The sequence below is a fragment of the Netta rufina genome (assembly GCF_964035555.1).
Source record: "Netta rufina genome assembly, chromosome: 10".
In the NCBI taxonomy this organism is placed as follows: Eukaryota; Metazoa; Chordata; class Aves; order Anseriformes; family Anatidae; genus Netta; species Netta rufina.
This window is the reverse complement of record NC_140133.1, coordinates 10397182-10424555: the sequence shown is the minus strand read 5'-3', so window position 1 is coordinate 10424555 and position 27374 is coordinate 10397182. Positions and strand designations below refer to the sequence as shown.

Below are 27374 nucleotides of genomic sequence, written 5' to 3'. Positions count from 1 at the left end.
TTTCACTCTTGCCCTGGCTTTTTAGATATTTGACGATGAAGAGTATGACTGTCGAACACCAGAAGAGTGGATCTCACTAGGACTGGAGCCAGGATGTCCTGATAGAAAGCCAGTGCCTGGAAAAGCACTTTTACCTACAGATGATGTGCTGGGACATGGTAAAACTTGAATGAGTTACTGTTCAAGTGAGGCAGTGCTAACCATTATGGGCCCATTTAACAGAAGGGAACATAGATTCTGATGAATGCAGCTCTGAACAGTAGAAAAGCAGTAGCTCATTCTGACCAGGTTAAAGCAGTCAGAGCAAGAGACCAAGGATCTCTATGACTGTCAGTCCTGACCTAGACTGACTGTACATTTTAGAAATAGCCTCTGACTTTTACCTTCCTGTTTCTCTGCCTGTAAGTCAGTACAGTCAAAATTTTGCTTTATTGATATGTAGGCTGAAGTTAGCTTGAACATATTATATTTTGTCTGGATTTCAGGAAAGATCAGAAGTCAAGTGTAGTTTACAGTGAAAATCCAAGGGGTAAATCTGTGGTAAATTAAATGACGTGAATGTATGTTGTTTTCCTGTCACCCAGAGCCTTCCCAATGAGAAGACATTACTAGGTACACCTGTAGTGGAGTCCGGTTGTGACTGCAGCTCATATCAACACATATGCACAAGCTTTAGAAGCATAGGAGGTGGCACGAGTACTGACTGCAGCTATGGAGTAATCTCTGGAGGCTTAGCTGGCTGCAAAACCAAAATGTCTAAAAGCTAAGCTGTGTAAATTCTTGGGCAGCCAGCATGTGATGGCTGACTTCTGCTTGCTGTTTGTGTGCAGCTGCCCTGGGGAACACTACACCTGATCACACCCCAAAGGAGGGAAATGGAGGGCTCTGGTGTTGCAAACAATTGGCAATGCTGAACAGTGAGACCTGAGTTTGTTATTTAGCTGATCACAGCAGAAATGAGATTGACAGAGACTGAAGCTAGTAAATGGATTTGACTGTAGCCATACCACTCTTATCAGAAAAGTGCTTGCTGTAGCCCTCTGGAAAAGGGCTAAAAATCCCCTAACCTGTTAGTTAGAAAAACTAACCCTGTTTTAATCCTTGATTCTTCTCTCAGAGGACCCCAAAAGCCAGAAATTAATCTACAAGTGGATTGATGTTGGCGTTCTGGATTATGATAAGGAGACAAAGCTCTACTTGGTCCATAAGACAGATGAAAATGGGATGGTGCGTGATGAAGAAGGGAGACCCATCCTCAATGGAGGAAAAACTCCAGAAGGTGTGTTTCAAGTAAGGCTTTTGGGGATCTGGCATATATTCAGAAAGCCAGTCCATTACCCACACTAGTCCTAAGCAAAGATGGGAGTGATGTAAAGAAGTCCTTTAACCCTCTCCCTGATACCACTTTTGACATGTCTGTTTAACCTGCCCTGAAAAACTTCCAGATGAGAGAAGTCCATACCTCATTTTGATAACCTATTTGAGGGCTTCCCTGAGGAGATGCCTTTGCTTTTTCTGTCTCTCACCATTCCTGCCTTTGTGACAACTTAAATATTGGTCTTTCTGGGCATTTTGAAGGGGATGTGGACAGATTAAGATGAAATTTGCACCTTTTGAAAGGCTTGGAGATGCTACTAATTCCATGCTCCTTGCTTTCCTCAGAATTTGTCCCTCATTTTGATCTCCATTAAGCCAACACAGTTACATTGCCCCTCGGATGTTGTCAGCACCACAAGCCATTCTGAGTTTTGTGTTCCCTGTAGACTTCTGTAAACTTCACTTTCATTTCCCAGGAAGAGCCCCGCTGCTGTCATGTCAGTACTGGGTGCCACGAGTTTGCTTGCTATTTCTGGCTGAAGATCCTCGAGTGTTTGCACAGCGGGTAGTTTCTGCCAACAACTTGCGTAAAAAGACAGAGGCACTGATGCTCTATCACCTGTATGTGGACTGCATGCCCACAGATGGACTAAATAGCATCAGCGAGAAGAGCCTGGGGAGAATGAAGCTGTGGGCTCTGCATACTCCCAAACTGAAGAAGGAGAAGAGGTAAAATATCAAGTAAATGTCCTGTGTCTCAGCCTTCAGCCCTGTTGTAAGGCTTCACAGGGGTACGAAGTGGGTGACATTTGAGGCAGATCCTGAACAGCCAACTCATAGCCTCATTTGGTTTCCAGCATGTGCGCATCTCTTGCCCCAAATGTCATCAGAAGTAGGTAGGATGGGAGGCCCGGTAACTGTGCAGGATGGGGTGAAGGAGATAGACTTCACGTGCAGATCCACTGAGCTGTGCTTACACATGCAGTTAAGTGGCCTTCAACAGCAGAAAGTTGGATGGAAATGGCCTGGTTGACCTTGCTGTCTCCCTGTGCTTCCAGTGCACAGATCAGTCATTTTTGAATTGATTTGCAGACCACCAACTGCCTCCAGAGAGTTGGCTGTTTTTTGCTGGTGACAGTTCTACTTGTTAACAGCTCCAAAAAACAAATCAAAAGATCTGCACAGGGTGAAGCAAACAGAACATGAGATCTCCACCTGGATATATAATTGAGTGTCTCTTTGAGATGCAGTTCATGTCAGGAAGGCATTTTACGAGTTCCTGGGTTGATGAATCATGAGCCATTAGTGGTTTTGCTGAGAATCAGCCATGACTGATTGCTCTGCTCAGACAGGAAGGTGTTAGGGTCCGTAGAGTCCATGAGCCTAAACGGAAGGGTGGGAGAGTAATTGGTCTCTGTGAACAGAAATATAGGCACAAAGAAAAGTACTATGTGTGCCTGAAGTGAAAGATGATGATTTCCTAGGGTAAGCAGAGCAGGCATTCAGCACTTATACACATGTTCTGGCTAAGGAAGCTAACATCAAGAGGTGTTCAGCAGGAGGCAGTTGGGAAGATGCTCCAGATAGCCCTGCTTCTCCAGAATTGCCAGCTAGCTTCCTCAGCTCTTTGTTATTAACCCTCCCCTCTGTAATGCTTCTATGTCCACATGCCCCCAGTAGAGATTTTGCTTTGATATGAAAAGACATTTGAGAAGGCTGCAGTCCTACTTCTAGGTCCCCATTTACCTCCAACATTAAATGTCGAGTTGATGGCTTTGATGGCTGTTCTGTTTTCTGCACAGCTGTGCTAATATATTTAGTACTAAGTGAGCTTCTGGGTTAATAGATCCAGGAATGAGTTAAGGATACATCTTGCATTAAAGCTACAGACACGCTTCTGCTTAGATATAGTGGGTTATCATTGTTCCCATGTCTTGTAACAGAGTGTTAGACTGTATGGGCTGTCTGGAGAAAGAAGTGAGATTAGACTATGAGCGCACCATGAACAGGATCATCTTTGACAAAGTCGTCACTTCCAAACCTCAGACGTTTTCTTACATCACCCTGCCAGACAAAGAGGAGAAGAAAGTGTCAGAGAAAGGTATGGGATAGAGTGGAATAGTTTGAACTTGGTGTGCTTATAGGATGTCTGTCTATGATAGGTTTTATACCTCGTTACAGAAACTCTCAGGTTCACATTGATGATTAAGGCTCATAAGGGACAGCAGGAAGAGATGATATGAGACTTCTGAGTATGCTTGCTCTTTTTTAGAGTGTATTTGCATGTTCATGTTATCTCAGTATAACACATTACCATCCATCAGCTAAGCTGCAGTAAGTCTGCACCTTTAATGGCACCAAATGCATGGCAGTATAATTAACTTCACTGTCTTTCACTCTGCACTATGCTAGGGCTGGCTGCCTTCTATTTGCTGTACTCAGCTGTGGCATACTTCAGGTGTAAAAGAAGTCAGGCTCTTTTATGCTCTCACACTGGAGGGAAATGATCACAGTAAAAGGGATGAGGGGAGGGGTACTTTGTGCACTAAATCCTTCCAAAAATTGGAACGCCTTCAGGTGGTTTAGAAGTAGCTTGAGATGATCCAGCTGTGTTCTGAAGCCTCAATGGGAAGATTCCACAAGTCCTATGTGTCAGGGACCAACAGTCCCTCAGCTCCTAATGGGAGGCTGCAGAATGTCTCTGCTGCAGGGCAGACACTCTTTCATTCAGCCATGTGATGAAACTGCTTTCATGATAAGGCTCGTGCACTGGAGGAGAGTCCTTTTCACAAGCCCTACCCTTAAAGGGATCTGTACTCTTCCTCTATAACAGAAATTGAGTTGCTGTTGCAAGTAATAATGTGTTCTTTTCTTTGGTGCCAGGGCTCATCTGCATCCCAGACTACCCTTTTGGCAAACAACAAGCAGACTTCAATTTTGTCTCGCTCCTGACCAAGCCAGAAGTTATCCTTGTCCTTGCACAGGTTCATGATGAGTGCAACAAGGCAGCTACCATGTCTCTGTTTAATTCAACCTTAGCCAAGCATGTCAGCTTGGAGGAGTTTGAAGAGATCCAGATCCAGACCTTCACCCAGGTGAGGAAATGCTCTTAGTTCTGTGCTGAACAAACAGCCACATAGGGCTACACAGCCCCTCCTCTTCCCTCCTCATCTCCTGCAGATTACAGTCCTGGCTGGCACTTAACAGCTTTCTAGTTTATTTTGTTGTTTTGTTTTGTGTTTTTTTTTTTTTTTTTTTTTTTTTTTCCCCTATCCCTTCAGCTGCAAGGCACAAGATTCTTCCTGAAGCACTCATGGGGGTAATGCTTTTCTACACTCTGTTCTTCATGTACTTAATCAGATTACTCTGCTTGCACTGTCAATAGACAGACTAGGACAAAAAATTGCAACCCTGTAGTAACTCTCACCAGATTTTCTTGCTCTCTAAACGAGGACAGCACTTTGCACACTGGGTATGGCCATGCAGAGTAGCTACACATCTTGCCAAGGGTTATACAGTGGCAGAGGGCATGTGCCAGTCCTTCCCAGTCCCATGCTGTTTCAGCTAGGCAGTGCTGTCATCCACTCGGTGACTGAGAGTGTGTTATTGAACACAAGCAGCAGCTGCCTGTGGAGCAAAAGTGACACTTGGTGGTATTTTAATAAATTAAAGCACTGCAGGCTGCTGCTGCCCTTGGTTGCTTCCCCCCTTTCTCCTCGCTTGTCAAGAGAAGACGACGTTATGTCCTTTACTTGCTCATCATACTGTCTACACAACTTTTTATAAGGGACCCTGACACAGGCAGCTCCAGGGATACTGTTCTATAGAAAAGAGAACAAAAAGGAAAGACTATGTATAAAAAGAAATAATAGAGCACTCCTGCATTTTCATATCAGGCTTTATTTTGCAGGTCTTTTGTCAGTGAAGATATATGGCAGGTCTTCAATGCCACAAGTGTATGCATGGATTTGTGAGTTACAGTACTAAACAGTTACTTTTCACAGAGAAAATCCAGCAGACCCGGCAAACCTGGCCGTACTGTTTTCCTGTCAGCCCTTGGAGGATTACACAGCTTGCTTTGTTTATTTGCCCTAGGTTCAGACATTTCTCAAGGATACTTGGATCAATACTCTAAAGACTGCAGTAAAGAGCAGCCTGAGAAATGCAGGCAAAGGCTGGTACAACCTGGAACAGAGCAATTGGGATATCTACCAGATGTCCAAACTACATAAGCTGATGAAGCGCATCAGATTCATCATGCAGGACTCTGTGCGTAGTCTGGTGCAGAAATCACTGGTCAGCTTCACTCAGCTTTTTCTGGATGCTTGCCATAGTGTCCTGAATTGCTCAGAGGACGTGGAATGGGGAGATGACCTCATCAATAGTCCCTACAGGTAAGGAAGGAAGAGAAAAGAAGGTCAAAGGGTAGAAAGAGCATAAAAGTGTCATTGTCTTTCAAATTACTGTTTTTGCAAGCAAGTTTTGAGCAGTATGGGAGCTATAAGCTGGGCTGTTCTCCCCAGCCCTCCATCTGACTCATTCTCTTGGGTCTGTGAGACCAACACACAGCTTGCTGCTCTGCTAGTACAGCTTTCAAGTTGCTGATTTAATGATGTGAGGCACCCCCACAGAACCAAGGTCTACTTTACATCCTGTTCTAAAGATTAACCGCTTACAACATCCTGGAAGGAGCAAGGAATTACTGCTAACTTCTTTTTGGAACCCAGGAAGAAGAATACCAGGAAGCATTATGGGCATTAATTCCTCTCATTCTTGGGTTAAAGCCCAGGATTAGGATCTGTCCTGGGATCTCTGAGGAATACCAAATTCAGGCTGTCATTGTGCCTAGATTTTTTTTTTCCCCCTTGAGTATTGATTTAAGGATTTCTATCCTTTGTGGTATTAAAAAACAAAAGCTTAGAAATTGAAAACAGGAGGAAAAGGAAAAAACCTGCCACTCACATGAGGCTCTTACTAGAGATCTCGTAATCAGTGGAAGTCTTTGCACTGGCTTCAGCTGATCCCAAGCTGTGCTGCTGACATGCAAGATTGGGAGATACTCGATATAATTTCAGGAAGGCATTTTGAGAATATATTAGAGGTGCTGAATGTGGTTCTTCTGTAAAGCTGCTTCTGTTCTCAACATAAGGTTATGTCTTTTCGGGATCCTGGTCATGATTGCCACTTCCTTCTTAGTCAGATGAGAGATCTCAGTGTCTTTACAGGTTTTTCAGCATTTTGTACCTTCATCTGTACGGAGCAGTCTTCCTTTCCTCTGCTTTCATCTCCTATCCAGTAGGCAATTTTAGTATCAACACCACTGTGATATAGTTGTGTGCTGTTTTCTCAAAAAACATCTGTGTTCTTCCTCGTCTCTTCCCGTTGCAGGCCTCAAAGGAATCCGATCTTTGTAATAGACCTTGTCCTAGATGACGGTGGTGTTCATTTCAGTCCCTCTCTGGAGAGCTTTGAGGAGTCCCTCCTTTCTCTGTTTGACAAGGGAATACTGGTGACTCACACTGTCCCACAGCTGGAGAAGGTAACTATTCTGCATCAGCTGCAATCCAGCTGTGCACATCTCCCCAGTGCATTGCAGCTTGGCATGAACACCCACAAGCTTGTACTGAGGGAGAGAGCTGCGGAAGTAGGTAGCTAAGAATCCAGTTTAGTTAATTCGGGCACAGTGCTGTGCTAATGCAGCGCTGTTCTGACAGTGTTTCTCTGTGCTCTGCATCTCTGTAACTATTCTGCATGGTTTCTATCTCTTCTTTGGCTGCTGCAGGTTCTGTGGAGCTATGTCCTAAGTAGCGTGGTTGTCCAGAGAGCATGGGAGCTAGTAAAAATAGATTCATAAAGGAAATAGCACCTTTTCCAGTGCCATTAGTGTAGTACAGATCTCTTCTACATATTCATCCTTCTCCCTGTTATTTTGAAAGACCTGTTTTAATAGCTTAAAACTGATAAAAAAACAGTTCCTGACACAATTAAGGATGGTCTGCATGACTTCCAAATGAAGCCAGCCGCCTCTCCTGTTGGGGCCATAGCTAGCTCTGCTAGTCCTGAAATACCTCTCTTCTTCTTCTTCCAGTATGTGATGGAGAACATACTCATCACGGGCACACCCTTGCTGGACTCAGTGGGCTTGCATGAACCAGAAGTGGAAGAACTACGTGAGACTCTGTGGTCTGCCATTCAAAAGACATTGATCCTTCTCCAAGCCTATGCCAGGAAATACGAGAAGTTCCTGGAGCTCAATAACAATGATATCCAGTACTTGCTAAAGTAAGTGGTGTCTCACAGAGGTGCCTCTGACACAAACACAAGACTTTTTTGAAAGCTTTTGAGTGAATGTGTGAGAGAATGTGGGACCAGCTTTGAGCCCCCAAATGTGTGTGACTTGTCTCAGATGTTCATATGTTAGATCAGACATCCATCAGAGGCAGCCTTCTGCCATGGGCAGTGGCCCATGCTTTTAAAGGAAATTGATGGTGGCAGAGAGAATTTTTTTGTGCCTCTGACAGCAGTCACATTCCTGACATGTTTGTAAGTGTAATTGGAGATATTAATGGCCCTAAAAATGACTCATCCTGTTTGAAAATCTAATTAGCATACTTGACTCTGACTTCAAATAGTGTCTGTTCAGGCTGATAGCATTCTGTAGAAAGTAATGTTTTCTTTTGTTTCAGCCTCATTGTTTTCGCTGACAGAACTTCTCTTCACACCTATGCTGTCCTTTACCCTCCAGCTATTTTTGTTTTTTCCAGTCAGTCCAAACCATTGAACTGAAGCCGTTTTTCTTTTGTTATTACAACTACGGAAATTTACAAATCCCGTCTAACAAGCTTCTGTGTCTTCTCAGGAAACATTGCTTCCTAATCTTGCCCTGTTTACACCAGCGTTTTCATTTTGTCTCTCCCTTTCCTCTTGCCTTGATACCTCTCCCATCATTCTTCCACTCCCTTTCTACAGTTAATTTTTTTTTTGCATGTTTTCCTATTTTCACACCTGTTGTGCTCTAAAATCCATTGCAGATTTGATTCTGTCCCTTACCTTTCTCCCCAGTAACGTTATCCAGCTACATACCAATTTGATGTCTTGTACATGTGCCTTCTGTAACTGGGGGCCTGTCTACCTTGCTGCGTGTGTGTGGCTGTAACGCAGGTAGGCACAGGCAGCCTGGCTTCCTCTGCTTGGTGGTGGAAGCTGTAGCAGTGAAGACAGTACTGCAGAGCCTTCTGAGCAGGCTGGTCACCCATCAATGGACTTATCTCTGCTAACATGGTGGACTTTACACTGAAGCCCATGAGACTTTTTGCTAGCACTCATGTACTTTACTATGATATTAAAAACCCCTCACTTCCTATGTAGACAAATCTACGGCTGTAAGGTCTAGAAGGAGTTGAGTGCCTTTCAGTCTGCATTTGCAAAAGTTGCGTGCATTCAAACAGATATATGTTTTAATAACTGTGAACACACACATCATTCATTTCATGTGTTGATCATTTGGGTGGACATGTCTGGACATCCTTCAGGCAGCAGGGATGTTCAAATAATTTTAAGGTCTATTCTACCTTTTTTTTTTTTCGATGTTTTTACTTGCAGAGACTACCTAGAGCAATGTCCATCTGCTCAGGATGTAATGACCATAGTAAACACATACTTGTCTGAAATGGAGAATCTGGACAACTCTTTACCTAGTTCTGTCGTCATTGGTCCCTTCCATGTCAGCGTAGAAGGTGTTAAGCAAAATTTGTCCAAAAAATACAAAGCACTTGCCACTTCCATGTTGGACTTACTGGCTAAAAATCTCCATTCACAGGTGGAGAATGTAAGTTACCTGGTTCCATAGATTGCCTCTCAGTGTCCTGTCTTGTCCTCCTGCTTTTGAAGTCAGTGTGTTTGTGGGATGGCCAAGAGACAACAACTGACGCTATGTTACTGAGAACATTCTAAACGTTGCATTGGAGTTATTAGTTAAAAAAAAAAAAAGACAGGAAGGGAAATGTGCAGACTGTTAAATATATTATGTGCCTGAAAAAAATCTGTTGAGATGCAAGTCTTCAATACCCTACTGTCTTATAAAAATAGTACCTGTGGATTGAAAAGATCTGTCTAGTAGACAGCTGGCAAATCCTTCTCATTGCTCTGAAGATAAATGAAATATAAACAGTTGCATCTTTCAGAAGTTTGTCTAAATCTGTTATCATCATCATTTCAAACACATACCTGCTGTTCCTCTTCCTCTTTTTTTTTTTTTCCCCAACCTCTTTTCATTCTACCTCAAATGAGATGGGTGGAGCAAGACTGTGGAAAGAAAAAGTAATGGCACTGTGTACACATAACTTTAGACCACCTTCAGAGTGGGAAGTGGGTGGATCATGACACATTTTCCAATTTGACCATTAGTGATTAATGACTTGATTTTTAAAAGGTGTTGCTTACCTCAGTTTTGGTTGGCTCAAGTGGGGAGTTATGAGCTCAGTACCGTAACGACCTTTGCCATTGCTTATTTATGGAAAAGATCAGTCCTCAAACTGATGAAGCTTGGTAGCCCCATGCTGAAGCTGCAGACCTGTAGGGGTGCTCTTTTCTTTGCTGTGTCCTGTTGCAGATCTGTGATGCATACACAGCTGTCAGCTTGAAGATGCATGAGAAACCAAACTGTATTGAGGACCTGGCAGAGCTGCGGGAGTGGATGAAGGGAGTCCCCGAGCAGCTGGCTGTGCAGAAGGTAAGGCAAACTCCCCTCATGGGCAGGGTACACCCATGGGAGTAGGGAGAAAACTTATCAGCACAATGTATGGGGTCTTAGAAGCGTAATTCCACTTTTTCTTTTTGTGATTATGTCAATGTATGCAATACCATAAGGTTCCTAGTTATCAGATTTATATTTTTAAATATATAATATATAATATGTATATATATAAATGTAAATAGCTACATCAACAAACCTAAAATAGCAGTTAAAAATGTTGCCCCCTGCAAGGGCATTGGAACTAGATGATCTTTGAGGTCCCTTCCAACCCAAGCAATTCTGTGATTCTATGAAGGGCTTATATATGCTTTCTGCTACCTTCATGATGCGTTCTGCATTTGTTTTTTGAAAATCTGTCTTATAAAATGTAATGGTGTTTTCAAGAAATTGTATATCCTACCAAATGTTTGTTTTGCTGTTAACTAATTTCTTCTAGTAGGACATCTTGGTGCTGAGTTACCTCAAAGCAATTTGTGATGGTAGTCTCCTCCCAGTTGAACACATGAGGAACAAAGGCACCAAGCTATAAACTGACTTGTCCATGCTAAATGAGAAACCTGGAGTATAACCCAAGACACTCAGTTTCTGTTCAGCCCATTATTTTTTCATTCATATAGAACAGAGGGTGATATGATGACTTGATCATAAGCAGAACGAGGGCTTGGAAATCCATTCTCACTGCTTACACAGCAGAGAAGCAGCCTTACATCACTAACATTAAGCTCATGTGACTAAGGCTATTCAAAGGTGCCTCATGAAAATCAGGTATAAACGAGAGAGTTGGAATCAGTCTGGTCTGAAGGTACCTATTTTTTGTCTCTTTCTCTCACCACGTGCAGGAACTGATTCATGAAGTCATGGAAGATTACAAGGTCCTGGAGGAATTCCTTTACAATCTCACTGAAGAAGACTTCAGTCAAAAGTGAGCACAAATCATTCCTCCCACTGTTAAAGTGGGACACTTGGCAGCAATTACCACTCTCAGTGCTTCAGGGTCTATGTGTCTATCAAGAGCTCCAGCAGAACTTTTAAGTGCCTCTCAGCTATATGATCACTGAATTCTTAAAATGAAGCTTATAGAGAAGCATGGATTCATGCTGCCTTCAGGCCTGGGGCAAGGCAAACTAGTAGCTGTTAACCTATTTAACATATTAAGCCTCTTTTCTCTTTTGTTTATTTTTGTTTGTTTGTTTGTTTTTGGAGGCCTTTGCAAGATCTCAAAGGACATGGTTTAGTGTGTGTCTGAAACTGAATGGACACTTCCAAGGTCTTGGTAGAAACACTCCCAGTACTTGCTGAGGAATAAGAAGGAATATAAATCTGTATCATTGTTACTGTATTTCTTCTCTGTGCAGTCTCCTCTTAATTTTTGTCTTGACTATGTTATTTAGATTGGGACTTGACTATGCCCCAGTAGCCGAGTCAGCTCACACACACCGTTACAGAGCTTCTAAGGTCAGCTCAGCCCTGCAAACTGCTCTCATATGATATGGACATGGTCCATTATGTCTACAACTTCAGTGAGTCTTTGCAGCATGCTTCTGAAACTAGAACGATGGGGTGGACAATGGGGGAAAAAATAAAGAAATAAACCCACAGAAACTGCACAGGAAAGCAGCTCAGCTCTAGGACAGCTTAGCACAGATGTAGCTGTGTGCCCACTGGCACGTGCAGAACTAGCACATCACTGCATTCCCAGGTGCTTGGAAGGGGTATGACCTTGAACATAATGCTGCAAAGCTTTTATTTGTCATTGTACACAAACTAACAAGTCCAAATGGAATAACAGTAGGCAATGGCTGAGCAAGAAACGTCTTAAAATGAGCGGCCACATTGTGCAGCCTTTCTTGTATCTGCATCGCAGTCCCCAGGACACTCTGCATTTTATCTGGGTTATCCTAGCCACTGATTTCCTTACTTAACAGGAGACTGGCTTTTTCAGGAGCCCTAAAAATCCACAAATCAAGACTGTCACCCCATTTTTTCAAGTTCCTTGTGAATACAGTCAGAGAAAGACATTCCCACTGGATGCCTACTGTTATTTTGCCATGTCCTAGCTTTTCAGCAGCGTATTTGATTTGTTCCTTTTAAAAAGGCCCTCCACCTCTCCTGAGACCTCTCCAATTCAATAGTCTACTCACAAGGACTGCATACCAACAAGAAAAGCTGGAAAAAAATGCTTTGTTGAAACCACATGTGTTTCTGTTGTTGTAAAGCCTCCTTGTTTGGTGGGAGTTGGGGAGTTGATTTTCTCATTCTTTTAAGCATTCAAAACATATGCTCAAAAAGTCTCTCTTTCCCTCTTTATATCATGTGAGTACAGGTGGACTGCAAGTTACTGGCCCCTGAAAATAACTATGCAAACTGAGTCCATTCGTCTCCAGCACATAAAGGATGAAGACAAATTTCGTAAAATCCAGGTCATGAATCACAGCAGCTTTCAAGAGAAACTGGAGGAGATGCAGGTATTAAGCCTCTGACAATAAACTGCCCAGAGAAGAGGGCCTGGAAGGTCTTGTGGTCATCCAGGGAAACTTTTAGATGTTAGTTTAGTGTTTTTAGGTTAATATATTGTTGGACCAAAAATTATCCAGTATTTCCTGCAGTACTCTGCAGGAAACACTGACTTTTCACCAGGAGGATGTTCAGCAAGTTACAACATTCTGATTCTTGGTGCTCAGGCACCACATGCTCCTCCTCTCTTGCTTACTCAATTCTCTGCAGAGCATCTTGATGTGCTGCCGTCAAGGGGGGATATACAACATTCAGTCAGGGAACTCACTTTGTGTGGAAGTGTGAACTAATATCAGAGTTTTGGAAAAATCTTACCTTTGAGTATAATAAAGAACACACCAGGAAGCTGAGATTCCCAGAGGCAGCCCTCAGGTTCTGAGCCATACCTCATGACTGTCTTTTTTTCTTCCAGCTGACTGTAGGTGGATTTTCCATTCAGGTGGACATTTCCCAAGCTCACAGTTTGGCTAACGAAGCAAGGCTGGTCAGGAAGGAGTTGAAGGAGCTTCAGAATTTGGCAGCTGTCTACAACAACAGGGAAAGAATATTTGGGATGAAAGTTACTAATGTAAGTGTCAGATCCTTATACCTACAGGATGCTAACTATTGTTGGGCCTTCGAGGTGGTAGGTAGAGCAAATAATGAGTCACGGTTCCTCAGGGAGGAATCCTTCATGCTATTTTTTTCTGACACTGACTAGGGAGGCTCCATAGACCTGTAGAGTGACCATGCTGTTCCATCACTCCACTATGCTGGAGCTTGTCCCAGATGAATGCTCATGGGCCTGATACTACCCCTTCTGTGAGAGACTCTGGGTGTCCATGCACAGATTCGAGTGATTTTAATGAGGAAGAATTAGATAGGGAAGGTCTTGATGCAGCAGTTAACATGCATCAATTCCTATCAGGCTGTTACTGCAGTTGTGTAGATGTGAATGACAATGTGCAAAGCAGTGTGTGGTCCACTGGATGGGCTCAGATGGTAGCATGTTCTCTCTCCTAAGGCAACAGTTTATATAGCTGCAAAGACTCATTTTGCTTGTAGCTGTTCACATGTCAGCAAATCATTGTCACCCACGTCCAACCTGGTCTGGCTGCAGAGTAGGAGCAGAGTTTACATGATCCTTTTCTACCCCTCAGTCTGTGGTTATTTCTCCTTCACTGTACAGACCCAAATTTCAGTATGTTCAATATGATGTGCAGCATGTACTTTTTCTGAGTGTGTATAGACTGCCTATCAAAATGTCATCATTCACAACAGAGCATTTGTAAAGGCAAGGGGAGAGAGTGTTTTCATGCCATACATGTGCTGCAGGCACTCCTCCACTGGATATGTTTTTGGCTGAATGCAATCCCTCAGAGTCTATGTTGTGGCCTTAGTACAAAAGAGTCTCATACATACTCGAAAGTACAATTTTCTCATTGCTTACTTGAGATTCAAAAAAGATCTGTGCCCTTTATAGCCTTTCGGCATGCTTATTTTTTTCTCTCTTTCCAAAGTACAGTAAGCTATCCGGGATGGTTAAGGAGTTCCAGCCATACTGTGATCTCTGGACTACAGTGTCAGACTGGATACGCTGGCATGAGAGCTGGATGAATGATCCTCTCATTGAAATTGATGCTGAACAGCTAGAAAAGAATGTCAATGACTCTTTTAAGACAATGCAGAGATGCGTGAAGCAGTTCAAGGACTCACCAGGTAGCTACACAGTCTGGGGAAAGGATGTTGGTGCATATTGGCATACTGATGTGAGGGATATCACAGAATGCTCAGAACAGGGAATATGAGGATGTCATATGGATGTGTTATGTATATTAGAGCCAGCTGAGAAACTGCTAGCAAAGTTGTTTTCCAGGAAAAAAAAAAAAAAAAAAAAAAAAGTGGAAATATGATGATTCACATCAAGATACGTTTGCTGCTTGAAGTACTAGTTTGGCATGGAAACAACCAGGCTGCAAATTCCTAGGACAGCACTGAGATAAAAGCTGTCCTCTTACTTTGAAGTTTATTCTACTTCATACAAATTATTAAATATTATTCAGATTACTCACAGAGAACTACTATATAGCCTAGTGTCAAGTGACCGGAGGTGTATAGATTTAAACCCTTACTCTGGTCAGGCAGCAAAGGAATTTAAATACAAGTGCTGTTCCCTTGGCCAATCTTACTTTCTTCATTGGCCAACTAATTCAGTGGAAAGCCAGAAAAGATCTCATTAAAAAAAATTGCAAAGTCTGGAAATTACCTGTGCAATGTAATAACTGTTTTTCTTTCTGCCTAAATGTGTATGAATTTTAGGTGATGCATCCAGCCCTTGCAATTCATGTGAAGGTCTTTTTTTTAATCATGGCTCCTAGTAAAACTGGAATTAAGCCTTCAGTCATAGCTTAACTTCCCATTTTGTGTTTCTCTGAGACACATTGGTCATTTAGAGATAATTCTAAAATTTCATACCAGATGGCATAGATTGAAATATATTTTGCAGTGGGAGATTTTTGATTCATCCTTTTTAACTCAAACTCTCTCTTAAACAATGCCATGAATCAGCCCCAATGGAGGAGGTGATGAGTGGATGCATGAGTAACTATGAATCATTATGGTAAACAGAAATACTAAGAATACCTGCTCGTATTCATTGCAATATTCCCTAGCACCTGGTATAATGTGTGTTTTGGCCTTGAGTCTCCTTGCCTTTGCATACCACCCAGCAGGGAATGTGAGGTGCTCACATTGTTGCTGTGACTCTGCAGTGCAGCCACTCAGCGTGCAATCAAAAAGAGGCACGTGCTGTAGTCGTGTCTCAGAAAGGAAATCTCATGGTGAGCTCTAGGCTAAGGCATACTTCTTCTTAGCATGGACTTGCCTGTAACAGGTTTGAGGCTAATAGGCAGGTCCACTTCTGGGAGCAGGCTTGTATCCTTGCTTAGTAGCAGCGTTGAGAGAGCCTTTGTGTCCTCATTATTTCAAGCCTGCATTTTCCATTGCTCTCTCTCCTGCTTCTTACCCCTATACTCTGTATCTATAAGCACACTAGATTTCAGACAACAACTTTTAGGAAGTTACTTAAGACAACTTCATCATGTGCTATTGTTGATGTTTTTCTGTTTCTCTCCCTGAAAGCATGCCAGGGCCTAGCAATGGAATTCCGAGACAAGATTGAAGAATTCAGATTATATATCCCCTTAATTCAAGGGCTTCACAATCCTGGTATGAGAAACCGGCACTGGGAGATGCTGTCAGAAGCTATTAACATCGATATCAAGCTAGAACCTGATCTGACACTTTGTCGCTGCTTGGAAATGAAGCTGCTGGACCATATCGAGAGCATTACCAAAGTAGCTGAGATAGCTGGCAAGGAATATGCCATTGAGAATGTAAGGAGGAGAGAGTGATTTGTTTCTTTGGTTGCCTTTAGAGATATCTGTTGGATTTCTGCTGAGCTGTTGAGCAGGCAGTCATTGCCTTGGGTAGTGTTCACGTTCTCCCAGAGCATTATGCACATTCTGCATCACGAATGAGAAGTCTGCTGCCCTTAGAGATGGGAGCAGTGACCACCCAATTGAATTCACTCACTAAAATAAGTTATTTTTGCCTTGCATGGAATCTACAGTTGCAGCATAACATCATTGTCTGATGGTTATGCTAGTCTACTGGTTGGTTCCCACGCCTCAGAGTGTGATTAGTAAGTGTTTAAATTGAAATAATTTGTTTGTCTGCATTCTCCCAGTCAAAAGTCACGTTGGGAAAATTAGCTGTTTCTGGAAATCAAGGTAATAAATCCTTTATCACAGTAAATGTGTGCTAGGAAGGACTTGGTGGCTCAGGAGATTCATAGGCTGGATAGTCTTTCAGCTTCAGTTCATCCATTCTGATGTGACCTAAGATGGTCTTGATTGAAAGTCATTACTGTCTGGCAGCTTTTGTTCTCTGAAATCTCAGATGAGTTCCAAGTGGAGAGCAACCCCTTTCACAAAGCTATCATTACTGTAATCATTAACTAGAACTCTACTGGCATCCTCTGTGCATCCAGTAGATGTCTGAAAGGGAAACTACCCTTTCTCCCCTTAAGGTGTTCCTTTCAGGACAGTGTTGAGGTGTTGAGTCCATGGGCAATGCAGAGGAAACATGCTGTTGCTCAGTGTGTGATGCATTAAATAAATTTTTCAATGGAATCTGAGAGCAAACGTCTGCCTGCTAGAGAGAGGCATTAAGAGAGATCTGGAAGGTGGGATAACCACTGCACAGGTTGTATTTGAAAATTAAATTACTCATCCCTCTGTTCCAGGTACTTGACAAGATGGAGAATGAATGGAGCTCTGTTTCATTTACTGTGTCACTTTACAAAGACACAGGCACTTTTATCCTGAAAAACACTGATGAGGCTTCTCAGCTCCTAGATGATCATATTGTCATGATTCAGAGCATGTCCTTCTCACCATACAAGAAAGCTTTTGAGGATAGAATGAACACATGGGAAAACAAGCTGAAGATGACACAGGTATTAGTTTCCCCACACACACATGGAGCAGGCAGGCATCTGGTCTGTGCTTTAATATGGACTCTATGAGTGGACAACTGCCAAGAGGATAGTCTCTGTGGAGGAAGAGGGTCTGTTAAAGCCCTCTGACTCTAGTAAAGGAGTTAATCTCACTGCCTTACTCTGAAAATAAAAGTGATGTAATTTCAGGCCTTTGCTACCTTTGACAACACCTTTTAGCGCTGTTGTACTGGCATCTCTAACAACGTTACACTTAATGGACCTTACAGATTCTTTACAGGCACTCTGGTAATCATGTCAAACTGAAGGCTGAGTCTCATTCATGTCTTGGTGTAGGAAAACACATGGGAGACTGCTGTTCAGAACAGGATCTGGCAGACTGTGCCAGCACTTCCACATCAGACCTGAGCCTGAATGCTCAACACCCAGCTAGACGCCACCTGCAGAATAGCATTTTGCTGCAGGAGAAAAATTCCTGTACAAGTATCTTACTGGAGAACTCTCTGTAAATGCCATGTAAATGTACAGCAGCATTGTTATCTGTTATTCATCATTGCCTTATTCTGTTTATTGGTGCTTACCATCTGGGTGTGCTGGGGCCATAGGTTTCTAAAGTGCTGGTCATGTCTCATAAGGATGCAGGAATGCTACTCTAAGACCTAAAGCAGAAAGTGATATGGGGAAATTCAGCTATTTACTGTGTCATTTTGACTGAGATATTTTATGCATTCTTACTTCTCCTTTTGATTGCATTCATTCCTGTCACTAAAGACCCATGAAGCCTCTTCTGGGAACTGGCTTATTGGGTTAGCTGATGAGGTATGGCAAACACAGTTGTCTGCATTGCAAAAAAACAAAAAAAAAACAAAAAAAAACAAACACAAAAAAACCAGTCTTGCTAGGTTGAGAGAATGCCTGTGCACAGTGAATGATAGGAGACAGCTGTAACCAAAGCTGCTTTCCTCTGGCAGTCTGAAAGGCAGTCAAACAGTTACACTGCTTTGTAGTGTTGGGCAGGTTCTCTATACCTTCCAGTCTCCCATGGCTGAAAATGTAAGAAGAGGTGGTACTTCCAGCCTAATTCTTGCTCTTAAAACTGCCTCATAAACAGGATTTCCTCTCTGATGTGTATCTTAAATGTCTAGTTTTTCATTCATTCTCTTAATTCAGAGCGTTATGTGAAAATCTATTCATAGATTATTCTGTAGGCAAGGTTGGGGCTGGTTTATGTGAGACAGGAGAGAGGAAATGGCAGAATTGCAGAATATGGGGAATTTTATTTGTCATTCTTCTCCCCACATAAAGCGCTTGTCACGAAATAAAATACCATCTCACTTTACAGAAGCGGTATCTTCTGTAAAATACAGAAACTAGCCACAGAAATTTGACCTAGCACTACAAAGTCCCTTTGAGCTTTAGTATTGGCTTATACATAGATCTAAGCTGCCTCCGTTAAACTAGTCAGTGTTGATTCTGATGCCTACTGACAACAGTCAGTAGAGGGGATGTTTTCATTATTCCATTGCTGATTTTTTGGGAAGGAACATCCATCTCCTGTCTCTGCAAGCAGATTTAAAAATTGTGGAAGCTCTAAGTGCAGCATCACTTCTTTTTTTGTTCTGTTTATTTACATATTTAACCCATTCTTGTGCAGTTTTGATTGATTTAGTCAAACAGGTTCACTGAGTGGTGTCATGTACTCTTTTCCCTTCCCACTAGGATGTCCTAGATGAATGGCTGAAATGCCAGTGCTCTTGGCTCTACTTGGAGCCCATCTTTAGGTCAGAAGACATCAAAAGACAGCTCCCAGCAGAAAGTGAGCGCTACCAGGCCATGGATACAGAATGGAGGATCATCATGAAGAATGCTAATGAAAATCCTGAGGTGTGTACCTTGATGAAAACTAATGCAAGTATCCCAGATTCCTCAGACCTGTACTCACGTGAAGGTTGCATATGAGTCTTTGCTTTTGTAGTGGTCTGGGCATGAACAGCGGTGTATAAACTGTGAGACCTTGCCCCAGGTGGTGTGACATGTTTCTTCTCTTGGAACATGGCCTTTTCTTCTGATGTTGAGGTCCACAGTTCTGTGATGCTTTGCACCAGTCTGTCCACCCCCTCTGAGTTCTCCCTGGCATGCTGAGTCCCTTCCTCCAACAACTCTTGTAACCAGCTTAAATCCTAACCATAAGATATCTCCTTTGATTCCTCCTGAGGTTTGACTCTGTACAATTATTTAGAGATGTTGCTTGGCTCTTCTGTTGCCCATGTCTGCTTTCCGTGTCCTGGTAAAAGTGCTCTGCACTCATCTTTTTTTCCTCCAGTTACCACTTGCCAGGGCTACTACATCACCACTCATCTTCCATATTATCATCAAGGCTTTTGACACGGTCTCCCATGACATCCCCATAGGCAAGCTCAGGAAGTGTGGGGATAGATGAGTGGGCGGTGAGGTGGATTGAGAACTGGCTGGATGGCAGAGCTCAGAGGGTTGCGCTCAGCAGCACAGGGTCTAATTGGAGGCCTGTAGCTAGCGGTGTCCCCCAGGGGTTGGTACTGGGTCCAGTCTCATTTAACTTATTCCTGAACAACCGGGATGAGGGAACAGAGTGCACTCTCCACAAATTTGCTGATGACACAAAGCTGGGAGGAGTGGCTGATACCCCTGAGAGCTGTGATGCCATTCAGAGGGACGCGGACAGGCTGAAGCATTGGGCAGTGCAGAACCTCGTAAAGTTCAACAAAGTCAAGTGCAGGGTCCCGCACCTAGGGTGGAATAACCCTGTGCACCAGCACAGGCTGGGGGCTGACCTGCTGGAAAACAGCTCTGCAGAGTAGGACCTGGGAGTCCTGGTGGACAGCAGGCTGACCAGGAGCCAGCAACGTGACCCTGTGGCCAAGAAGGCCATCGGGATCCTGGCGTGCCTTAGGAAGTGTGGCCAGCAGGTTGAGGGAAGTGATCCTGCCCCTCTGCTCAGCCCTGGTGAGGCCCCACATGGAGTGTTTTGTCCGGGTCTGGGCTCCCCAGGACAAGAGGGACACGGAGCTGCTGGAGCAAGGCCAGCAGAGGGCTACGAAGATGCTGAGAGAGGGCTGGGGCATCTCTCCTATGAAAGGCTGAGAGAGCTGGCCCTGTTTAGCTTGGAGAAGACAGAGAGGGGTCTTATAAATGTGTGCAAATACCTGAAGGGAGGGTGTCAAGAGGATGGGGCCAGATGCTTTTCAGTGGTGCCCAGTGACAAGACAAGAGGCAACGGGCACAAACTGAGAACTCTTCTTTACTGTGAGGGTGATAGAGTGCTGGAGCAGGTTGCCCAGAGAGGCTGTGGGGTTTCCATCTCTGGAGATACTCAAAACCTGCCTGGATGCGATCCTGTGCAACGTGCCACAGGTGACCCTGCATTTCAGGGGGGTTGGACTAGATGATCTCCAGAGGTGCCTTCCTACCTCAGCCATTCTGTGATTACAGTTATCTCCATTGCCTTATCTCCCATATGCTCACAGTATTGATGCTTCCTATGTTCTGTGCTCTTTTTATAGGTGATGTCTTTGTGCCCTGATCCTGCACTACTAGAAAACCTGCAAAAATGTAACCAAATACTAGAACTTGTACAGAAAAGGCTGAGTGAATACCTGGAGACCAAGAGAGGTGCTTTTCCCAGGTAACCTCAAATTTCAGTGGGCTGTATCACCCGTCCTGGTTCAGAAATTATGAAAGGAGAGGCTCATTCTAGTTAACTCTGCCAAGAAAGAGCACAGCAAAATAAGTGTATGCTTATGATACTGTCAGAAGACTGCAAACAACAGTAAAGCCTGTACCTTTCAATGCTGCCATCTGATGGGGAGAAAACAGGCAGACACAAATGTTGTAAGGGCTGTCCAGTAGTGTCTTGCACATCTGTGCATTTTGGTCATCATTTGTCTAGAAAGGATTAAGTGGAGTAAAATGAAAACCTCCGTGTAACTCTCTTACCTCTAAAGGAATATTACTTTTCTTTGAAAGCTCATTTTCATGAGAGTAACTAACTTCTGCAGATGAAGAAAGTTGTCTCTGTGGAGAGATAAATGGCCGTACCATGGCTGCTACTCTCCTGCACAAACACAGAGATCAATGAGCAGTCACAAACATGGGGCTTGTTCCTCATCTTTTGAGGACTCAGTCCCTGATGCCACAGTAAAGAGAGCCTCCCTTCACCCCTCACTCTTTGTTTCCAGATTCTACTTCCTTTCAGATGATGAGCTGCTGGAAATACTGTCTCAGACCAAGGACCCCACTGCTGTACAACCTCACCTCCGCAAATGCTTTGAGAACATTGCACAGGTAGGCAAAGCAAGCACCTTAGAAGTTTGGCCCACCTTTGGGAAGCTGATATCATGGGAATTTAGAGGTATTCTGAGATCTGGAGGAGAGTTCATGCTCTGCTGTATGGAAATGGAAAACCTGTAACTGTATGTAGGCAATGCAAGATGCAGGCTCAGACACCAGGAAAACACAATAACTTGATTCTTAGAGACAGTTTCTCTTTTCCATGTGGGATAAAAGTGTTGGGTTGATTCTGCCCTTTTCTAAACAACGTTAAGAAAGGAGGTAGGGTATAAAAGACTCCCAGTCTGCAAAGCAGAATAAAACGCTTCCAGCATGTCCATGGAAGCAGAGCAGTGTTCCACAGTTACCCTGTGGCTACCCTGGAGTGGGATTCAAGCAACCTTACTTTAAACATTTCAGAGCCAGGCATGTGCCTATGAACTGGATACCCTCAATTTTCTTTTCGACCTTCTGTTTCCTTTAGTGAGGGGAAAAATAGGCGTCTGCAAAGGGCAGCTTACTAGAAGTCTCAGATAACCATCTTAGGAGGAGAGGACACTCACTCTGGAGATGCCTGTCTGTCCCACCACGGAGGCTAAGAGAAATGCAATCATCAAAAGGTTTGGGCTGGAAGGGACTTTTAAAGATTGTCAAGTCCAGCCCCACTGCCATGGGTAACAACATTAGATCAGGTTGTCCAATAGCCCAATTGATAAATAGCTCAGACTTAGCTGTCTGCTTACAGACAGCTGGTTAGGGTGGAATCACATACTTGCTAACAGCATCAGGAAGGAGTAAACAAGCCTGAACTGAACTAAGTTTCTTCTTTCATCCTGACTTAGGAGCTGGGGTTAACCCTGCTATTTTCCTCTTTATTATTTCTAATTGACTTCAAACTCCATGGCTAGACACAACTCATACCACCACCAATATTCAGACATGAAAACCAATCTCCTAGTCATTAACTTGGGAAAATAGAAAGGAAATTGAACTGGAAACCTGGTGCAAAGCCATTGGAATAAATAAGGGAACTTCCAATGATTTGCTGGGGCACTGGAGAAGCTGTTAAAATTTTACTCTTAAAACCAGGCACTCTGACCTCAAGGGAAATGATCCGAATCTACAGAATTGAACAGGAATCAAGGGTTTGAATCCCAGACTGGCACTGAAAAATGTTTGTCCCACATATAATTTGATTTGCTTCACTCAGGTTAAACCTGTGATGTGAATCACTTATCATACAATCATCCTCCACCTTTTTGAAGAGGTCATTTTGCACATCTATGACATGTTTTATTATTATTATTATTACTATTGACAACCAAATTTATAGCAAGCATGGCAGGAAGGCAGGGGCAGAAAGGAAACTTGCCATTCATGTCTCCTGTTGTGCTTCCTTCATTAGCTGCAGTTCCAGGAGGACCTACAGATCACACACATGTACTCTGCTGAAGGAGAAGAGGTGAAGCTGTTTGCTCCCATCTATCCCACTGAAAATGTGGAGGACTGGCTTCTGGAAGTGGAGAAATCCATGAAGGCCAGTATACGGGACCACATCGAAAGATCAGTTGGTGTTTATCCAGAGGTAAGAGTTCTATCAGAGACTGGCGAGTCTCTGGTGTCTTGGTTCCAGGCTTGCCATAGAGATCACCAATGATGGAGCTGATGAATCTGTGATATTCTGCTAGTTTTAAAATACAGCCTTTAATCCATTTCTGTGTGGGTCAAGTGCAGAAGGCACAGTTCAGCATACGGTTAATGGTACAGAGAATGCAAATCACTGATTCAACAACCATGGAATACTTCCCAATGTCATAGAACAGCTCTATATGAATCCATTTCTGTTTGTCTCTCCAGGAAGCTTCTTTCTTATAAGGATCTACCCTCATATCTTCTCCTTCAGCTCTCATGTCGCACACACTATGCTAGGGGCCATCAAAGGCAACAGTCAATGTACACAGGGGATGCATCTTGCTTCTGGTTTCTGTGTAAAAGCTATACTGGTAGAAAATCTAAATTTTGTTTGGCTTTAGGGAGATACAAACAAACAAAAATACACTCAGATAGTGCTCAAAAAAGCACTCAGATATTTCCATTATGGTTTTCTACTCAGTCCAAAAATTTTAAACTAGAGAAGTTAGAACAGGCCAGAGGAGGGAAAACATGTTTTTGGCTCACACAGATGTCTGCTCTTTACCTGCTGCTGGCCACTTGCAACTGGTTACTAATCTACAAGTGGCAAGGCAGAGAGAACGGGGTACCAAGTGTCCAGGGAGTTCATGCCTGGAGAAGATTCCCTCACAGCAACTAGCAGGAAAAAAAAAAAAAAGTCTCTTAAACGAGTTCAGTTCTTATTTGTTAATGATGTATCTCAGAGTACGGAAACTTAGAAATTAAAAAATCATACTTACTGCTATTTTTCATTTGTTTTTAAGATGTCACGTACTACGTGGGTCTTGCAATGGCCTGGCCAAGTGACCATTGCTGGCTGTCAGATTTTCTGGACAAAGGAAGTGTCTGAAGCTCTGGAAGCTGGAGATTTGTCCAGCAGGCTTTTCCCACAGCTGACTACTCAGGTAGGAAAATGAACGTAAAGGGAAGATTTTGCCAGAAGGGGATTTGTCAATCATCAGATGGCTTATAAATACAGGCAGGACAATAGAAGTCATCTGATGTCCTATACCACCAGAGTTTCCAATGATTGTGTTTTTGTTGTCATAACTGAAACCACCACACATATGTTACCAGAAATTTGCTCCCAAAACATGGTCAGTTCCATACATGTCGCAACAGTGTACTTTTTGGAGATGCAATCCTTCATAGCACAGCTCAGAAATCGGTATTTAGCTCTCATCATTTTAATCATTAGGATATTTGTCATCATAAACCTCAAATAATGTACAGGATTGATAATATCAGTAGGTGAGGACAGAAACAGGGTGAAACATAACATATCCGGAGTCACCCAATAAGTTAAAAGGGAGGGGCGGGGGTGCAGGAAGAGCAGGACTGAAGTGATGATTCCACTACAGTGATGGACAATAGAAATCAAAATGTAATTACATCCGTCTTACCTATTCCATGCATCTAATCAGGCCTAAGACCTGGGAGAAATGGGCTTCTGGGCTTCTCGGTGCCTGCAACTTTTCATGTGAGTGTGGTAAGAGTGTAGACAAAAGTCTACCATACCCTGGGGTGCATCAGGCACAGCATTGCTAGCCAGTTGAGGGAAGTGACTGTCCTGCTTGACTCAGCACTTGTGTGGCTCGAGCACTGTGTGTGGTTTTGGGTGTCAGGTTATAAGAAGGTCATAGAACTATTAGAGAGTGTCCAAACTCAGGATATTCTATGATTCTACAAAAAATCAGCTCTGAGACAGCCCTGAGCAGTATTTGCTTGCTGAGCAGTCATTCCTGTCTCTGACAAGAAAGAGGCAGAAGTTACCTGGACACAGCTTGTGATCTGGACTTAATGGGCCATAAGGTTGATTGCATTGTGTTAGTACAGCCTGGCTCTTTTGGATATGGAGTGCTCCAGAGTGCTTTCCTTTCCTTATCCAGCTGGGTGATTTGGTTGCCGTGGTCCGTGGAAAGCTGTCAAAGATGCAGCGAGCAGTGTTGTCAGCTCTCATTGTGATTGAGGTCCATGCCAAGGATGTTGCAGCAAAGCTGATTGAGGAGAATGTGACAAGCGTGAATGATTTCGAGTGGATCTCCCAGCTCAGGTAGAGAGCTTAGCTGTGGAACCTCACCTGGCCTCCCTGGCCAGTCTTTGTTTTCCTTACCCATCAGCCATGTCCATGACAAATGGAAACGAGTTTGCACAATCTGTAAGCGCTATTCTTGAGGCACCTCTAACATCCCATGAGGATGTCAGTTCTAAGGCATCTGAGACAGGTTTGGTGACATCCACTTTGGCGATATAGACTATGCCATACCATGGTATCTTAAATGCCTCACTGAAAACAGCATGCTCCGGCCCCGGTAGGAGTGCAGTGCTTGATATAACACCTAATTTCAGGTCCCATGAGAACTCCTGGGCATCCCATTGTGTTACCTTATCCTTTCTTTTCACTAGAGGCAAATCCTATGGCATGCAGGTCTTCAAATTTGTAGTCTGCAGTCCTATGAGCTCATGTATTGTCTGCCAGAAAGTTTTTGTCTTTCTGATGTCATGTTCACTCATCATCAGATACTACTGGACGAGGGGGGACCTGTACATCAGAGCAGTCAATGCTGAATTTATGTATGGTTATGAGTATCTGGGGAACAGTGGCCGTCTGGTTATCACACCCCTCACTGACAGGTAAGGATTTTTAATTTTTTTTCTGTGTAGTAAACGTACCTTTTTTTTTTTTTTTCCTGGATGAACAAGCCTCATCAGGGGTTAAATCAAGGATCTGACCATGCCAGGCTTATTTCTTTATGTATGTAAATAGAAACCATTTGTACAGTGAAGGCTTACTTGAGATGAGGGTGTAGAAACATCCTTTCGTGAGTCCTGCTGCGCTCCTAGTGATCAGCGCTCACCCTGATTTTCTTACTTTCTCCTGATTCTCAGTGTAGTGCTCTGACTCATGTAAAATGCCTTCCTGATAGCTAAGGAGCTTTTCTGCAAACCACTGTATGAGGTGTCTAATACTCTGGAATATGCAGCGGTAATAATAGTTACACCCTTTCTTAACTGTCCTTTTTCTAGAGAGTGAATTTACAGCAGTGGCAGAAGGATTTATCCATGCAGGCCCTTATGAATACTAATGAAGGCCGCATAGCTAACTCCTTTGCAAAGTGCTGCATATATAAGCAGTTCTGCAGAATAATAAATAGTGGATTTCTGCTTGTCTCTAGATGGATAGATCATGTCTCCTTTACTGAAACCAGCAGTAGGAATGCTTCTCATTAGCTGGTCTCATATTTGTTGTAGGTGTTACCTGACACTTACAGGAGCTCTGCATCTGAAATTTGGAGGAGCACCTGCAGGACCAGCAGGAACAGGCAAAACAGAAACAACAAAAGACCTGGGGAAAGCATTAGCAATCCAAACCGTAGTGTTCAACTGCTCTGACCAGCTTGACTTTATGGCAATGGGAAAGTTTTTCAAGGGACTAGCCAGGTACAGTGAAATACTGTGTGTCATTGTCAAGGAGCAAGTAGGATATGGGGATGCTGGCCACTAGGAATAGGTGGGTATTTTTTATAACAGCCCAGAAGAACAAGCAAAGCCCTACTTAGAGAGTTGCAGTGTTCCAGAATTAGCAAAGTTATAAAGCTTCTGCCAAAATAGTAAGACAGATGAGCCAATTAAAAAAAAAAAAAAGGGGGGGGGGGGAGATAAAAAGAGATCCTGTTCATTTAAGGCAAAATTAAAATGCCTTGCACCATCCACTGTTTGACACTCGTAAAAACGTTTCCAGCTCTGACTTTTGTTTTAATATTGTGCACGTTGGACTGAGATGCAGCCCACAGGCTGCTTAATCTTAAGAAGGAGAGTCTGCAGAGTGTATCCAAAATTGAGTAGCCAAGAGAGACTGTTTTAAGCTTTGAGGAATCCTCTCAGAGATACTTCCCTCTTCTCTACATATCAAACAGAGTCTGTCCAATTAGTCTGTTGCATGCTGGTGAATCTGAATTAGTTATTCCAACAGATACTGATACTCCTTTCTCAGATGTTTTCTTTGTAAGTAATTTCACTTTCTTAAACCGTGCCTTGTGGGAAGATCACCTTTCTCATATACATGCTTCCAGCTTTATACATAATTTTCCAGGCTTTACAAAATGCATTTGACCTGGGATACATAGCCAGGGTGATGAGCTATGGCCCCTTCCACTGTACCACTATACTGTGATTGTATCTGCTACACTTACATTTCAGGTACAAAATAGGACTTCACTATTACATTTCTTTCAAGCCCAAATCTGTACCATGCAGAATTTGTGCCAGGCTGTAGGGTCAGACATTGCCATGGTCTTGCAAGTACCATGCACC

The 27374-nt window shown here is 43.2% G+C and overlaps 1 protein-coding gene across 1 annotated transcript in view; it reads left to right on the top strand.

Annotated features, from left to right (window-relative positions):
* DNAH1 (dynein axonemal heavy chain 1) overlaps positions 1 to 27374 on the top strand; it is a gene marked incomplete at its 3' end in the record, with an annotated part of 71460 nt that overhangs the window by 5720 nt on the left and 38366 nt on the right. The window contains 25 exon segments of the mRNA XM_084292898.1: positions 26 to 158; positions 1118 to 1281; positions 1284 to 1290; positions 1794 to 2046; positions 3261 to 3418; positions 4201 to 4412; positions 5413 to 5711; positions 6706 to 6856; positions 7406 to 7599; positions 8920 to 9145; positions 9929 to 10048; positions 10912 to 10994; positions 12396 to 12537; positions 12999 to 13154; positions 14086 to 14284; positions 15707 to 15960; positions 16872 to 17084; positions 18804 to 18968; positions 20624 to 20745; positions 21299 to 21404; positions 22795 to 22974; positions 23825 to 23965; positions 24950 to 25113; positions 25581 to 25694; positions 26313 to 26501. Of these exon segments, the coding sequence (XP_084149024.1) occupies positions 26 to 158; positions 1118 to 1281; positions 1284 to 1290; positions 1794 to 2046; positions 3261 to 3418; positions 4201 to 4412; positions 5413 to 5711; positions 6706 to 6856; positions 7406 to 7599; positions 8920 to 9145; positions 9929 to 10048; positions 10912 to 10994; positions 12396 to 12537; positions 12999 to 13154; positions 14086 to 14284; positions 15707 to 15960; positions 16872 to 17084; positions 18804 to 18968; positions 20624 to 20745; positions 21299 to 21404; positions 22795 to 22974; positions 23825 to 23965; positions 24950 to 25113; positions 25581 to 25694; positions 26313 to 26501 (4145 nt within the window).